Genomic DNA, 18015 nt, shown 5'->3' with positions numbered 1-18015 from the left:
CCGAAAACGTTGCTTCGTTGAAGTCGTAACGTTCTAAAACACAAACGTTGGGGGAAACATACAATAAACGTTCGTGAGATTTGTGATTCAGCTGCAGTAGCCGTGTTCAAGTCTGACCAGCGTTGGAGAAGTCATTTTCGGAACTATCAAGTTGAAGACATTTTTTGAGAAAAATTTGCAAAAGCTTGTAGAGTTAGGAAACTTCTGTAGAAGTTTGATGGATGTTGTGATCGTTTTTAGAGAACATTTAATGATTGCGCTTAGGCTCAATGCATTCAAGTGGTGCAGACAATACTGAAAAAATTGGGGACCTTTTGCGACGCTTGAACTTGCGAGCAAGGAAACGCTGTACAGACAGAAATCCGCGAAGAAGTTGATACAACGCAGTTGAACACTCCGAAGACCGATGCATGAGTGTGCATTCATGTTAAATCCATAATCATGTACCATATTGATTCTTTAAATGCTAACTGTTCATAGTTCAAATCGTTAACTATGTTTTTCGAATGTCCCAAATGTAGTTTCCTGCGACATAATTACAACCAATTTGTTCAATACATCTGACGATTGTTGTGATATTCCGTACATAACTGGACTTAGAAATATTTTTGACATTCTAACTGACGGTTGATTTTTACCCTTCCAGATTATGTTTTGAAATTGAGATAATTTGACATCCAAATTAGATATTACGAACCTGATTTTATTTCTTAACTTGCATTTTTTAATTTTCTCTGAATATTGCAATAAATTCAAGTTATAAATTGTTTTTGAATTTTATAGTTTGAATATTAATAAATGCTTCTAGTTGAGGGTGGTTGTCAACAAGGATTGCCGACAAGCAAGATGGGAGAGTACCAAGAAGTGAGTATATATTTTATTTGCAACAAATGTAGAACCTGTAGAACTAGCCTTAAAGTTAAACTGCTTGAAGTAATTGCTTCACTTCATATTGTGCAGAAACCAAACAGATATTTACATTTATTTGGATACTTTCAACGATAAAGTTTGTCATCAGTAACTTACATTGAACTTATCGTCGCACTATCATCTTCACATCGAAAGTATTATTTCCATTCACAACGTCGAACTTATTTTCGCAGAGATGAGAGCCATAACTGAAGCTTAGATATTCATTGGGGCGAGATGGCGCTTGTGAACAACGCATTCACAAAAATCCATCAGCTAATTTTCCAGGTTCTAATTATAAATTGCAAAAGGTGACAGTTGAATTAAGAAGAAAATGTCCTTATAGACAGAGCTCTTTAAACTCAACACCACATAAAAAGTACAATATTTCGCATCGAAAACTTAATGTGAGAATAAGGCAAATACGTCAGAATTACCTGAGGAACGTATTGGTATTGGAACAAAAATATGAAATTTGTTAAAAATAATACATTACGAGCCTAGGACTTGCATAGTAAACTCACACTAGCGGAGAGTATAGTATTATCCCACACTGAATATTGATGTGCAGTGTGCCAATAATGTCTTGCTGAATAATGTCTTAAGGTTCACTGAATGTCTTGCACTCGTAGAGGGGAAATGTCAAGGCAAGCTTCGTCCTAACAGGGATTCCCACCTTTATTAATCGCTTAAATATTCGTAAGCAAGCTGTTTTTCGTCTCGATTTGTTGCCATTTTAACAAGGAACAGTCATTTCATGACTCAAATTTTAATTTCAGTTGATATACGACCTGAAGATGCGACCAAAAAATTCTGTGCAGATTGGAATAAGTTAAGAACTTGATGCAACGCAGTTGAACACTGTTGGATCGTTCCGAAGACTGATGCATGAGTGTGCGTTCATGTTAAATACATAGTCATGTACCATATTGATTGTTAATATTTTAGTCATAAAGCCCTGCATATTTTAGTCATAAAGCCCTGCATCAGCCCTTCATAAAGGGCTGATGCAGAGTGAAGGGAGGAGGTCATTCAATGGACGGTCGATTGTACTTTCACAGCTACGGGGTTTATTAAGTGCATGCTGTGCATTGGCTAATGTGGATTGAACATTAATATGAGCAGCATCAGCGTTGAGACAAAAAGACTATGCTTCATTGGTAAAAATCTTCACAGTTATTACTAAACAAATACCTAATCGCGGATATAAACTGAGAAATAAACAAGCCATAATTTAAATTAGGTTACTGCATGCAACAGATTTCATGTAACTAATTGATGATTGTTGAGTGATTTAAACAATTATTTGTGCGATTTATTAACCTAGTGCCTGAGAATGACCAGGACCGAATTTTTTGCACGCGAGTTACATATTTTTGTTTGAGTGATAACGACTCGATATACGTTTTTTATCTGTATTCTCCCCTTTGCCACCATATTACGGTCTTACATTTACCTCATTCAGCAATTTAATGGATGAATTTCTCACATTTCAGCTGTGGCAGGACATTGAGACTGTCCTGCTGCACGACTTCAAATCTGCCTCGGGCGACAGCAGCGCACGGTCGGAGGTTGGTCACCAAACACCCTCTTACTACGAAAATATCACACCTGCTCATCTCCCAGTCAGCCCTCCACAAACTTCACAGCTCCCAGCGATGTCATCTCACATGCAATTAATCCACGAGAACGTGGCTGCAAGCTCCTATGCTTCCTCGTACTCCGCGGTGTCGAAAAGCCCTCTTTCAGCGTCGTCTCCCCCTCATCCCGACCAGACGGATGCATCAACTTCGGACTTGCGACCTGAAAGCAGTAACACTGGCTGCGATTATTTCACAACATCGACGTTCCCTGGACATGGTGCATCGTCAAACGGTCATGCGATTGTTGGTATCGCAAATACAATTCCTTGTTCATTTTCTGCGGAGCCTTATCATTCAGTGTATGGTTCTGCGTATCACAATAATTCTCAAACAACTTCGCTTCATCAAAGTCCTCCAGCACCTTCAACATCTTCACCTGTGAACAAACATTCTTCTCAATTTCCGAAGATCACACCAGTTAATGCAATCAATTCCTCTTTACCGGCCACACAGTCCGGACAAACTCAAATCAAGCAAGAAATCACCGCTCCTAATTATTTTGGCTCTTGTACTGATTATAGTGCAGAAACGAGCAAGATTGCACTACCAAGTTTCCGAGAAGCAATACAGGATCGCAGAACATGTGAAGACGTTATCATGGGCCAACAAGACATTTGCAATAGTCAAAAAGTCTTGCTACGAACTGGCAATGATCGAAGTATTTCACCCATAACAGGAGATCCATATCCAGGACCTCTGTGCGAGCGATCAAATGAGTGGACTATCAAAGCTGAAAACGATTTCGCTGCAACCGCTAACACTTGCCCATCTTACTGGGACTGGAAAGAGGTTTCAATGTGTCCAGATTACCATCAGAGCTCTCTGCAAAAACACATTACCTACAATGTAAATCCATCAGTCATGTTTCCTGATGTCGTGAATTTAAATGTTCACTACATGCCCAGTCACCATCGGAATTCTTATTCCCAACTTTTGACCCCTCCTTCTTCACCTGGCTTGCGCTTGTGCGACCATCGCATGAATGAAAACATCCCTAATGGCATCGCTCCAAACCTACCCAACCGAACAGTCACAGCAGCCGACACATTCTTGACTCCGGTCGCCTCGACCACGACACTTAAGCCCAAAGTTAGACGTCGCAGAACATGGACCCGACGTCGCAGCATTGTTCACAAATGTTCTCATTCAGGCTGCGTCAAGACCTACGCCAAGTCATCGCATCTCAAGGCCCACATGAGGACCCACACCGGGGAAAAGCCCTACCAATGCGACTGGAAAGGCTGCGGGTGGAAATTCGCGCGTTCTGACGAACTGACGAGGCATTACCGCAAGCACACCGGCGACCGCCCCTTCCAGTGCAGACTTTGCGAGCGAGCCTTCAGCCGCTCCGACCACCTCAGCTTGCACATGAAGAGGCATATGGCGCTTTGATTTAAATTTTTTTTTCATTATTTGATTGGTGACTCTTGGTGTCTGAAGCATTTTCCAGTCTGATCAAGAAACGATTTGCTGAACTAATATTGGTTCATAAAATCTAAGCACGTCATAGAAATGTGAAAGCCGACTTAACTTCCTGATTGTTTATTTTACTGTCATACTTTACGAAGGTCCTCTCGACGGAGTAGAATCAAACCACTCTTCAGCGAGCACAATTTCGCAGAAGAATTGGACAGGTTACGCTACTTGTGCATTGATGCTTCAGTTAAAGACTCTTTGAGAATATATGGCAACTTAGTTGGTAATTAAATATCGCAGAATATAATTCGAAATAATTTAGACAGCTCAAATCAACGTCTATGAGGTCAGAAAACTGAACTTTTGTTGAGCTCACATGCTTGATGACCAAGTCTCAAGTTCTTCCGTGAATAAAACTGTCCAACAGTTAATAGTAATGTTATAAATTGTTACTAAGTAAAGTTAGTTTTATCTGCTCTGCTTTGTTAAGAAAATTAACCAAGCATGAGTATGTCACCAGCGTGGGCAACAGAAGCACACGATAAACCTTGCGACATGGAATTTAATTTCTTTGTAAATTGGAATTCACAGTAATTTTAATTCTTGACTATAGCTTTTCCAATCGATTCACTTCAAGACCAACACAATTTTATTTATGAGTGCAATGAATGTTGACTGAATTGAATTTTTAGTCGAAAACACAGTGCAACGACATTGGAAATAAATTTTAACACCGACAATTAGATTTTAGATTTGTAGTGTGGACATTAATATACTTCCCTTCTGTTTTTTGTTTACAGGGGATAAAAAATTAAAATAGTTTTACTCATTTAATGATATATATAACAATGTTGATACTAACTGAACTAACGAGTTTTAAACTTACGAAATAGCGCCTATAGTAAGTACTAGTTAATATAATATCTTATCGGAAAATACTTGAAGATTCAACCGTTTGCCTGTTGCATTCATGTGAATTTCTTACATAACAGGGATCTTTTTCGTTATTTGAAATTTCAACATAAAATGTTGTTGAAAATTTGTTTTAAACGCGCAAATAGGCGAGAAAATGTTAAGTTGTGAGATGGAGACGAAACCTAGAGCGCAAAACCGCTACACTTAAAATCCTTGATGAAGCGCCTATAAAGACTTTTTACGAAAATCTTTTCTTAATTGTGAATTTATCCAGCCTGCAACAGGATATTTTTGTGTTTTCTTTTTATAATCCTAATTATAATGTTAACTAAAGACTTCAAAATGCATGTAATGAATCTTAATGAACTGATTTTTTTTTCTCTGTTAACTTGAAGTTTTGAAACATATTTGTCATCTTATGTTTGGTAAACATTCACCGGCGTTCCACGCAGCAGTGATTGTCTCAAGGCGTTCACGTGCCATACAACAGTGACTGCGTCACGGCGAACTTTTGGCGAATTAAAATAAATTATTCTATCAATGATTATTGTTCTAAAAATTTATTGAGTAATTCAACTAAATAAAAAGTAATCGGGATTGCAACACGTTAGAGGTAACAGTCACTCAAATTTTAATTCGTTGTTTAGTTCTAGCCGCGGAAATCTCGATGGCTTTACATTTTTAAACTGTTTAGGGGTTTGCCATGATTTTTTAGCAAAATGTTAGTTAGTTATTTGTACTGATATTTTTATACTTTTGTACTTTTTTAATAAAACTGAAAAATCATTAATAATTACTATCCATCGATTCTCAAACGAGAGAATAAGTTAAAGAAAGAGTTAGAAATGTAACTGTGGCAGGAATCTGCTCACCATGCACTGGAATTTTCTGGTCTCCTGCAACATCGCTCAAAGGTATAGATGGCGATAACGAACATGTTAGTCAAATTACTTGACGTACCGGAGAGGGCATAGCGAGTTAAAAATTCATAATATGTAACTTACATAATTATATATAAATGAATATTATATAAAAATATACGTATACTAATAAATAAATATGAAATATCTATTTAATATTATATTGGGCGTAGCGGAGAACACTTTCCTATAGCAAAACTGCTCAGGAATTCTCTGTGCTGAGTGGAGAAGACTTTCCTCTGGCAATCACCGCTCAGGATTTCCCAGTACTGAGCGGAAAACACTTTTTTCTGACAATCACTGCTCAAGAATTCCCAGTACTGAGCGGAAAACACTTTCCTCTGACAATCACTGCTCAGGAATTCCCAGTACTGAGCGGAAAACACTTTCCTCTGACAATCACTCTGCTCAGGAATTCCCAGTACTGAGCGGAAAACACTTTCTTCTGACAATCACTGCTCAGGAATTCCCAGTACAGAGCGGAAAACACTTTCTTCTGGTAATCACTGCGCAGAAATTAAGCTGAGAACGAGCTGTACGTGTCTCCCCCGGACCGGTTATGCAGATCAACATAATGACGACGAACAGCTTTCATTCCTCCATGAGATGCTCGGCAAATCATCTTTCTTCAACCTGATCTATCGCGCGTTAAAGCACTAACCAAGTCCTAGCGCTTTAGAGTGGCAAAAAATTTGTTTACTTATTATTTCGCTATTGATGGGATAGTTTCCAAGTATTTATGCTAGTGCAATTTCCTCCAAGCACAAACTTGTTGTATAGAAAATACATTTTGTGAAGGAATCCATGTCAAATAGTCTAGTAGAAACTCCTGTCACCTCCTGAATGTTTATATATATATATAAAACGCTCCTTTAACTAAAGATAACGAAAACATTTAGGGGCACAAAATTGGCACAAAATATATCAAAAAAAACTCTTAGATAATTCATCGCGACAAACAGAAGATAGGAAATGATATCTAAAGACGTGCGATGACGTCTAAAAAAGAAAAAGAACGTCAATTGTCGTACAGTCGCGTACGGCAACATCGACTGACATACTGTATAATGAGGTTGATTGACTTTGGATGACATTGACTGACGTACGACGACGTTTACTGATTAAAACGTCAGCTGATCACGTGAAATGTTGTCGACTGACGTACATTAACTTTAACTGGCGCACAATTATCTCGACTGAAATAGAAAGATGTCGGTTGATGGAAGATGTCGACGACAGACGTACAACAATTCGCTTGCCTTTAGATGACGAGGATTTTATACGTTCAACGATTTGGAAAGAAGTAAAATGTCGACTGAGTATCAATAATGTTTAATGAGGTGTAATGATATCGACTCACGTGCACTTGTATGGAGGGACATTTAACTGAAGACTGAAAACCGGCGTACAATAATGACGACATCAATATATCCGTGAACTTATAGCAGAGTATAATGATCAACTGAAATTGATCTCCACCCTACACCATACTTCACTATATCCATGACCTGACGGCAGAGTATATTGATCACCTGAATATGGTCTACACCCTACTTCATACCTACCATAACTCTGAGTATTTAACAGGGATTATATTGAAACAAGCCATTTACTCGATAAAAATTGATAACATAGAGAGTATGTTTATTCTGTGCATGAAGGGTATATAAAACATGCAGGAAGTTCTGTAAGCAGTGAGAACACAAAAGTGTACATAAGCCGTTATAGTACGGGACTAAATGTAGCGTCAACTAAAACAATTTCTTGGTGAAACAACAACGGAAATAATTTATTTTAACTGAGCTAAGATTTGTGATGACAGAAGCACCTAACACCCTGATCGCTGTCTGCGTTCCTGGTGGACGAGGTTGCGGCAGTTTGGACAAGAGAATATTATAAGCCTACGGTAACATCACACCGTATTTCACGATCAAGATCATCCTCCCAACAAATTCTTCCAATCGTCAAAGTTTTATGACTGAAATAGAAAGATGTCGGTTGATGGAAGATGTCGACGACAGACGTACAACAATTCGTTTGCCTTTAGATGACGAGGATTTTATACGTTCAACGATTTGGAAAGAAGTAAAATGTCGACTGAGTATCAATAATGTTTAATGAGGTGTAATGATATCGACTCACGTGCACTTGTATGGAGGGACATTTAACTGAAGACTGAAAACCGGCGTACAATAATGACGACATCAATATATCCGTGAACTTATAGCAGAGTATAATGATCAACTGAAATTGATCTCCACCCTACACCATACTTCACTATATCCATGACCTGACGGCAGAGTATATTGATCACCTGAATATGGTCTACACCCTACTTCATACCTACCATAACTCTGAGTATTTAACAGGGATTATATTAAAACAAGCCATTTTACTTGATAAAAATTGATAACAAAAAGAGTAAGTTTATTCTGTGCATGCAGGGTATAAAACATGCAGGAAGCTCTGTAAGCAGTGAGAACACAAAAGTGTACATAAGCCGTTATAGTACGGGACTAAATGCAGCGTCAACTAAAACAATTTCTGGGTGAAACAACAACGGAAACAATTTATTTTAACTGAGCTAAGATTTGTGATGACAGAAGCACCTAACACCCTGATCGCTGTCTGCGTTCCTGGTGGACGAGGTTGCGGCAGTTTGGACAAGAGAATATTATAAGCCTACGGTAACATCACACCGTATTTCACGATCAAGATCATCCTCCCAACAAATTCTTCCAATCGTCAAAGTTTTACAAATGGCTGAGTATTTTCTTATGTTTTCGAAAAACACTGCTTGTCTAACTTAACTAAAAATTTCGTGCCAAATATCTTATCCAAATTTAAACGCGCGAGGCTAGATGGTCCTGCTATTTTCATTTATCCGCTTAAAATTAAAAAAGAAATCAATCACCAGGAAAATTCAAATGGAGACTTAAATAACAAAAAAAAATCGATAATTAGTGAGTAAAGAAATAATTTTCGTTATTTTATGCATGAATGCATCATTTCAGTGAATTTTAACAAACGATGCAAATGATATGGCAGGAATTTTACAATTTTTCTATGGCTCCAATTGGAGGCAGCGATCCATTTTTAGCATCCTTCAGTTGATAGTAAATATTCGTTGAATAACTTTTTATCAATTTCAAACCGATACTCGACGAATCGTAAATAAAAGTTAAACTAACAATCCAAATGCATGGCCAAATTTAGTTTTTATGGAGTCAACAATTGCTAGCTCTTCGTATCTCTCAGCCTTGCATTGTGAATTGAAAGAATTCGTACAATCGTATAGGTTAGCATAAGGTTATCGGAGGCCTAGGTTTCGTCGAACTAGGCGACCAATTTATCGAATACCATTTCTGCCATGAATGCGAAATTTCATTGAGGAACGAAGCAAAGATAGAAGCCGTGTTTTTCAAATCGTTCGACGAGCTTCTTGAGATATGCCCTGCGAAAAGTGGACTGCGCATTGCAGGACCAGCAGTCATAATCTACCGTGCCATGTTGCATATCAAACAAGCAACTGTCGACGAACTGTTCAGAACTTGTCCCCGAAAATACGGCTAAGAGAAAATGAATACTGGAGAAGCCATGTCTTTTAAAGGCCCGCTCGATTGCAGCGACCGGGATATTTTCCAAGTTTTTCTTGGGATGGATGTTATCAGGTCATAGCGTGCATACACGACGCGTATCGCCTCGTATCAGGACATTATGTTCGGGAATATGCTTGCTGTTGTCGTCGGATAGACGGCCGTACGATGCACACGGGAGTTTATCTCTTCGTAAGTATATCGCAACGCCCAGAATTTCCGAGGCCTTCGATAAAATTCCCCGATCAACAATGTTTGACAGTTAAATTGTACCAGATGCTGAAAGTTGTACTGCATATAAATGAGGCTATTCAGTGATCATGTAGACTACAGTATATATAATGATTAATTATTTACTTACAATATATGAAATGAATAATTAATTAATTACAGAATATTGAATGATTAGTCCAGTGTTACAGAGCAAGTTCATTAATTGCTTGTAAGGTTATTTATTTGCATTGTTTCTCTAGTCTTTGGGTCAGTGAGAAATTTTGAAGCTGCAAACTATGCAATCCTTGCTGATATATAGACCTCGACTACCAAAATGTGAATTGAAATTCGATAAAAGATTCATCAATAAATCCTGAGAAAAGCACTTCAAACTTTCTTTAACCAGAGTCGTTTATGAGAAATTGCCGTTTGAAACTGCGTTTAATTCCTCATGACTTTAGTTTTTTGCAGCCTTCATTGCTCCATATATTTCATTTTTAACGAGCCTGTACTTCGGTCAGTGCCTTACGAGTCCTGGGCACAACAGCGCGGCCATACACTGGGCAATCAAGGCCTGGCAGAGCGATCATCTGCACAGATAAACTCCAAGCCTATATGTGGCATTCAAATGCGATTGATCATAAAGTACTGATATCATGATGAATTATCAGAGATATGATGGGGTGTGTCTCTAGTGAGGTGTCGAGGTATTAAACTTGGCGATCATTTTCATCGGAGGCTTGAGCCTGTCCAAAACCAGGCGCTATTTCAGCCACCAAATAGCTAACATAAGCTCTTGAAACACATGCTTTAGGTGACTGACGATGAACGTCGATGCCATGGCTTTTAATTGTGTCTCTAGCTTGCGTTTGGGGGCGCATCTGTAATGAGGATTTGAGGCGAGATGCCCACCATAGGACGCTCGATTGATTCTGATATCGCAAGAGATCTATTGGAGGGCAGCAGTTACTGGGCAAACGCCCTCTTCAATGCAATCAAAACCAAGGATTCAATACAGGGAATTATTGGTAAGGACATAGAATTCCATCAGATGAATGGCACACGAAGAATTTGAGAGAAAGTCATTTATTTTTATTGTTTTAAATTATTTAGTTAAAAAATTAATCGCGACATAATCGTATCATATTAACGAATGAACAAAATTTTACAGAATTAATGAAGAGTTTAAATTTTAGGCATAAATGGTACTTTTTTTATAATTGTTAATGCCCATTCATCAGGAAATCGGCATTTAGATGGAAGTTTTTCTTCAGCATAAGAGGATGTAACGAGAGTTGAAATTTGTAACTTCGCTGTACATGGAACCCATATTAATAAAATATGAGCAATTAGGCTCAAGAAATCTGTTGGGAAAATCATTCTGTTGCTAAACATAATTGACCTGCCTATAGTATTGAATGTCATCATGAGGTAAATTGAGATAATATTTTCTACCTATTGAAAGAATAAACACTGAAATTTTCGTCCAATTTATAATTAAATCTATATCTAATCGCGACCAAATTAAAGAAAAAAAGATTTTGCCCTGCGAGTTTGTAACTTGAGATCACTGCTCCACAGAGATCACTCTCGATGATGCGTTGAAGTCACCAACTACCGCACCGGTTTCACGCAGAAACACTCATGAATAATATAAAACTTGCAAAAATAACTATTTAAATTATTGAGATATTTTTGTTTAACTTTGACAGCTTATTTCTGATGAAATAATTTGTATTATTGTCTTGTCATTATTGACATTATTGTATTGTACTGTAGTCTGTATTTAATTAGATTAAAAAAGATCGTAGCCATTATCAATTACCGAGCCATTTACGTTGAGATTTGACTGCTCATTAATGCCTACACAATTTGTATAATTGTCTCCTATTTTTTTATGTTTTGTCTGAGAGAAAAAGGAAAAAAAATCGGATTCGCTCGCATTTCGCATGGCCCTCGAGCATCAAATTACTCACAAAATGTCATTAAACGAGAAACAGAAGTCTACTTATTAAGGCTGAGAACGTAACTCGTGTTTTATTACTGACGCACTCAGTCCTTGCTGTTCATTGAGTAACATTTGTAGGCAACCAGTAGTCACTGCCGCCGAATAAAACAAAACCAAATTGAAATTATTCCGGAATAAATTAACCAATAAAGAGGGCACTTGCGATAATTCAGAGGCACACAAAGACACGGGAGCCAGCACACGCCTAATTAAAACTCCAAGTTAAATGAGAAGAAGGAAAGAAACCAACCTTAAGGCTACTTAACTTATGAAATTAGCATAAGCATTTTCAATGATCTCGAATAGATTATAGGAACATCAGGCACATTGAAGACGCAGATAACCGCGATGCTTGCTCCAGATGCCTGCTGATCTATGGTCAGCTGCTATGTAATTACGCGCGAGATTTTGAATAGCTGATAGCTTATACTGATGCTTATCGCGCGAGACGAGAGCTGCAACTCAAGCGTCTCTAAGCAGTGATGCAAGACTCAGCCAATACTGTGGTGACACGCTAAGCAATGATGCAAGACTCTGCCAATACTGTGGTGACACGCTAAGCAGTGATGCAAGACTCAGCCAATACTGTGGTGACACGCTAAGCAGTGATGCAAGACTCAGCCAATACTGTGGTGACACGCTAAGCAGTGACGCAAGACTCAGTCAATACTGTGGTGACACACTAAGCAGTGATGCAAGACTCAGTCAATACTGTGGTGACACGCTAAGCAGTGATGCAAGACAGCCAATACTGTGGTGACACGCTAAGCAGTGATGCAAGACTCAGCCAATACTATAGTGAGCAGTAAAGCATACAGCACACACATGCAGGGAGTGCAACCGATTCTCTCAAGATTTATGACTCGTATTAAAAGACGTCCAATTCTCGCAGAAAGCTCTTCAATATTTAAATCAAAAGCAAGAAAAGAAAACTTGCACCAAATTTTCAACGGTGCCATTCTTCGGGACACATATGAGGCTCGCCCATACGCAACTTGACTGAATATTCGCCCGTATATGCAAGCAATTTTATAACTACAATATAATTGCTTGATGAATTTCTACATCTCTAATTTATCGTAAAAATATTCATGCGGGTTTAATTTGGCTACCTTAGAGGCCAGAAAAAATGGCTGCATAATAGACCACGACATTGCGTTGGCGCCAGACCTGTGGAATAATTGATATATTGGTCACAGTATACTCATATGCATCGCATGCTAAATTCTTCAATTATTATTATGGTTGGTGAGTGATTTATTGAAACCCACTAACCAAATCAGGCCTTATATAGCAAGGGTTCAATATAAAAGTCGCTTACAATACCGCTTGACCATCGTCGGAAAGGACACCAGAAACCACGAAGTTATAGACGGCATAAAAAGATCAAATCCGGGAAAAAATCTCTCAAACTTTCGTAACTACTGGGAAATTCGCTAACTTTGCTTTAATCTTCTACTCACGTCAGCATTAACCTCATTAACTTCAGTAAAATATAATTCACGTAATCATTCACGACCACAGAAGGAAGTAATGATTTTTTCAATGCAATATTAATGCATATATAATGACATTAGTTTATTTGATCGATGATAATGCTCAAATTATAGATTTTCAGTGAAGTTTTTACTTAAATCTAAATTTTTGCTCCTTCAATCGAAATTAAAAGATTTTTTTGACCAAAAACTTAATATATAGTCTGCGCATGTTTATGTGCGTCATCGTGTCACTTTCTACTTTCACTCAGTCAAAAAGTTGCATAAATTCAGAACTAAAAACGAACAGATTAAAATAAAACAACCCAGGACAAATGCGTTTCCATGTTTCATTTTACAATTGTTTTAACCCTGAGAGGCACAAGTGGGCCAAAAATAACCAGGTGAGGGTTTTTTTAATATATTAAAAAAAATTCCCAAAGTTTCATGTCCCAGAAATACATAAAAAAATGTTTTAAACATAATGACATTTAAATTTTTAACATAATTTGTAAAACTTTCAAGATATTTTGGTTTTTCTGTCAATATCCCATGTTTGCATTTTCTATGGAATCCAATGGGAACCTTTGATTCTTATCAGCTGTGGCTATCAGTAAAAAAACAGATGTAGACCACAGATTATATAGAAATTATCACACCTTTTATTCTATTAAAAAGAAGAATATTTTACAGCGCAGAAATCAACACATGTAAGTATGAACATAATTATATGATAGTATGATATGAACTTCCGACTGGAAACCGACCATATGGCAGCCTTCCAATGCTATGATATGAGATCTGACAGTAGGCAGCGCCACAGCGGTTCATCCCAGTGACTGTGTGACAGTGAATGAAACAGTGAATGATCCAGCGAATGAACCATTCACTGTGTCATTCGGGGCAGATGCATTTGGGCGAAAACATTGTTCTGCAATTGTGTACCAGTAGATTTGGGAACACAGGTTGCAACATCCCCATAGTCAACTTTTTCACCAGTGTGCCTTTTGCACCGCACCTCCTAGGGAGGTGCTATAGTCTTCCAAATGCATGAAGGTTCTCAGTACAGCTTATGGTTTCATTGACATCCTAATGACGGTCACCGATGTCAGAAATAAACGAAAACCTATAATGCTTCTGTGCACAAAGCACCTAAACAAACTCGATGAAAATAGCCAAAAGGAAAAACTATAAGTGATGTTATTCTATTACAACACAAAAGGCTGCCACCATTGACATCCGGACACCATTGACCACATTCATGGTTTTCACTTACATCTGCAATTACCAATCATAGAGGTGACCGATGGTGTTTTGTATAACCTACATGACGTTGCCACTGTGAAGCGAACACTTCCTTCACCGCTCAGCACCCAGGATTTCAGAGCGGTATCACTTCTTTTGAGAGCTGTCAATTGACCTGTAGTCACGCTATACACGAGAAATGGATTTGACGGCTGCCCGAAACAGCAAACCCCAATTAAAGAAGAAATGAAAAGATGTTGGGTGACAAAAGCCATAACTAAGCCCCAGGAAAGATGCAGACAGGCCAAACTAAAGAGAAAAAGGTAACATAGCTGCCAACAAAAAAAAATAGAGATAAAAATGTCCGAAATTTGTGTGGGAAATGTATCTGTATACAATGATCATAGCCAGATAAATGGTAGGTTGTTTGAACTGCATATAGTGATGATAGAAGAGGATAAAAGAGGGAAAAGGAAGAACTGCAAATGACTGGACAGTTACAGGCATACACACATATTTGACGTTTGCTATGTTCATATCTTTGCAATATTTGCAAAGATGTACAAAAAGAGAAAAATTCAAATTCAAACATGAAATCATCCATGTGCGGTCTTAACATAATACTAAATATTATAGCACTGAGTATTATTAACCAACTTAACAAAATTGGCATAAAAACGCATTGATTTTAATATGGGTAATTTTTGACTCACTGATAGACGCGTGTAGGCTCCAGACACTAGTGCATCTATGAGATAAATTTACCTACATTTTGTCGGGTTAATTTTTGTTAACTGAAAGAATCGAAATCGACTGACATTTTTGATATTAAGAAAAATCTTGATGAAAAATAATGATGATGTAATGATGATGAACGATGTTTTTTGTTTATTAAAGAATCGAAATCGATTGACATTTTTGATATTAAGAAAAATCTTGATGAAAAATAATGATGATGTAATGATGATGAACGATGTTTTTTGTTTATTCAAGCGAACCTCAGCCTCAGGCCTTGAAATTTAAACTTGATTTTTAAACCGGTGATAACATGGAAAATATTATTAAACTATCGAGTTCGATTGAACCTTGAAAAAATTGTCGAACTTGTCTTGTAGCGTCCATGATAAATGCAAATAACTGGCGCAAGAATTCATGGGTAAAATTCGTTATAATTAACAAAAACGGCAATAAAACTCCTAGGCATGCTAGAATATCTTTCTCGCAGCACGTAAAACTATTTAATTTATTTTTTTTTGATCAAAGTAATATTACCGACGACAGTTGATGAATTTTTCAGACATTTTTGAAAAAAAAATTAATTCTGACGCCCACTTGCGGTTTCCTGCCGCCCACGTGCGACTCTAAGAACCAATATGCCTGCAATGGCATTGAACAAGTGCACTTAAATAAAGCAAATAATTCGATAATTTTACGTACGAGATGCGCGCTCCCCCCGGCCATGTATGGCGCAACACGAATATGCTTTTTCAGTTCTAACTGATCACGGGTGAGTCAATATGCATTGCAAATCAAGTGCAATTGAGAATGTAGGATTTGCATGGATTTGTGGGGGGAGCGGCCTTGAGGAGCCCTTCGCTTGGTCATAAATTAAGCCTATCTTGAAATCATTATCGCAACTTCCATGATTTTTGCCGACTCGTACGAAGGAAGAATATGCATATGGTCATTGCGCAGCTGGCATATTGTCGAACATTATGTGTGGTTTATGTGTATGCTTTTTCTAGCAGGCTGGAGAGACTGCGACCTTCAAGTTAGCTTACTATGAAGGAAGGTCTCATCAAGTATCAAAAAATGTTTTAAATCGTGAACTGAATTAGAACTAATAATATAAAATGAGACCTTTCAACGTGACATTAACGCTGCTTATCGCTTTATAGGCACCATGTTGACAAATGTTCATTTCATGAAGAAGAGCACTGCAAGCAAATTTTATACTCAAACATATTCTACAAGACGAGTTTGAAAAATACCTTATTAAGATTCAGGCAATATAGAGCAATACAATAAATTGATAAATACCGAAAAATTCGGAAATACCGGTACAAATGGAAACGTGTAACGGAAATTAGAACTACAGCTAACAAAATCATAACCTATGATCGACGTGGTAATAGAATCTTTCACAAGACTATTTTAATTGGTTGAAAAGAACTAAACGATGTAGGTTAGCTTTTTCGTTTGAAATTCGTTGTACGTAAAGTTTTATCCCCTCGAGTTGCTTCTATTTTGACCAAACTCTCCATTGTTTAATTTGCGATGCGATTTCTGGCAATGATTAGAAAATTCGTAAATTCACATGAAGTGATTAAGAAACAGGAAAATCCAACGTAGCGTTTCTAGAAGACAAAAAATCAAATTAGAAAGCTTTCTCGAGGAGTAATCTCACGTAACATCTCAAATCTTGCTCACGATGGATCTCAAACAAATTAAGTTCTTCGAGGTAATCATTCAATCTTTGTTGATTCCTTGAATCACCAGTTTTTCGTCACTCATAGACGTTGTCTGTATCATTATTTGCGGCCTGTGTTTGTTCAGAACTATAGCCAAATAGCGCAAGCCCACCTCCGTATTATTTGAAGTGCGCTAGCAAAGCATGGGTACTCATTACATTCGACAGTTTCCTGAGCTCAACTGATCATCATCGGAGTCTTAATACACCTAATCCATCATATCATAAGATCTGCAATCATGGGGTCGAGACGAGTCTTCTTTGACATGACCGTGAGCGGTGAGATATTTCTTGACCGATCCTCGGCGGCTGTCCAATATGGAACTATCATCTTTGCGCCCTCTCCCTGAAAATCCTGCATTTGATGGAAGGATCGATTGTCCAAACCCATAAATCTCACAAGGTATTTTGCTGTCAGGTCTACGTTTGCGGCGAACCTATCCTCGAGTGTTTTGATAGGCAAACAGCGATCGCATTATCCTGACAAGAGAAATGTTGCTTGTTTCTGCGTCTCGCACAGCATCATTGGCAGGCATTTAGTGCAGGCTTTGTTCAAGAAATGTTCAGGCATAAGAAGGCTTGTACAAGTGGCAATGGGCTAGCTTCTGAAAGTTTATGGGGGGCTATAAGCCCCGACGTAGTTTGTTCAGAGACGCGCATAATCTCACATGCGCTTGAACGCGACCGAATAGGACAGAGGCACATTGTGTCCAGAGACGCAGCGTGGGCGCCGAGCATTTCCTAATGCTCCTTTGCAGCAAAAGAGAAATTGACCAGAGAACAATGGTGCCAATGAGGACTCAAAGAAGGTAATGTAAACAGTGATCAATGGGAGGCAACTGCTGGCCGTTTGTCATCCGAGACACTGCATGGACCAATGGACCAAGCTGGGATTTTTGTTTTTGTTCCATTCAAACGAGGTTTCCAACAAACTCCAGTTGGACGCGATTCAAGTGGCAAAGAAGCGTAAATCTTAACGCTTGCTTCCGTCCGTTGTGTCAGACGAGCAGGAGCATTGATAAATGAATTCTGCTGCCTTGTTTTCTTTTGAATAAGATGCGTTTAAAAATTACTTTTTAAAGACAACACTTGTAAAGAATCCAGTGTCCTTGATGTTACACTTGTAGAATGAATTTCTAATTTTATTTTCATATCTAAAAAAATAATTTTCAAATTTTTGTGATATACGTATAAAAAATTTTTTA

At 38.0% G+C, this 18015-nt stretch overlaps 1 protein-coding gene across 1 annotated transcript; it reads left to right on the top strand.

Annotated features, from left to right (window-relative positions):
- The first annotated feature begins 756 nt into the window (after positions 1–756).
- LOC108682619 (transcriptional regulator CRZ2) lies at positions 757–5669 on the top strand. Its single transcript, XM_018171821.2, has 2 exons — positions 757–864; positions 2406–5669. Exons 1-2 carry the CDS (start codon positions 799–801, stop codon positions 3942–3944), a joined length of 1605 nt encoding a protein of 534 aa, XP_018027310.1. The 5' UTR covers positions 757–798; the 3' UTR covers positions 3945–5669.
- The last annotated feature ends 12346 nt before the right edge of the window (positions 5670–18015 follow it).

This window comes from Hyalella azteca, unplaced genomic scaffold, assembly GCF_000764305.2.
Source record: "Hyalella azteca isolate HAZT.00-mixed unplaced genomic scaffold, Hazt_2.0.2 contig3210, whole genome shotgun sequence".
In the NCBI taxonomy this organism is placed as follows: Eukaryota; Metazoa; Arthropoda; class Malacostraca; order Amphipoda; family Hyalellidae; genus Hyalella; species Hyalella azteca.
Note: the sequence above shows the minus strand (reverse complement) of the source record. Positions and strands in the feature narration are given on the sequence as shown.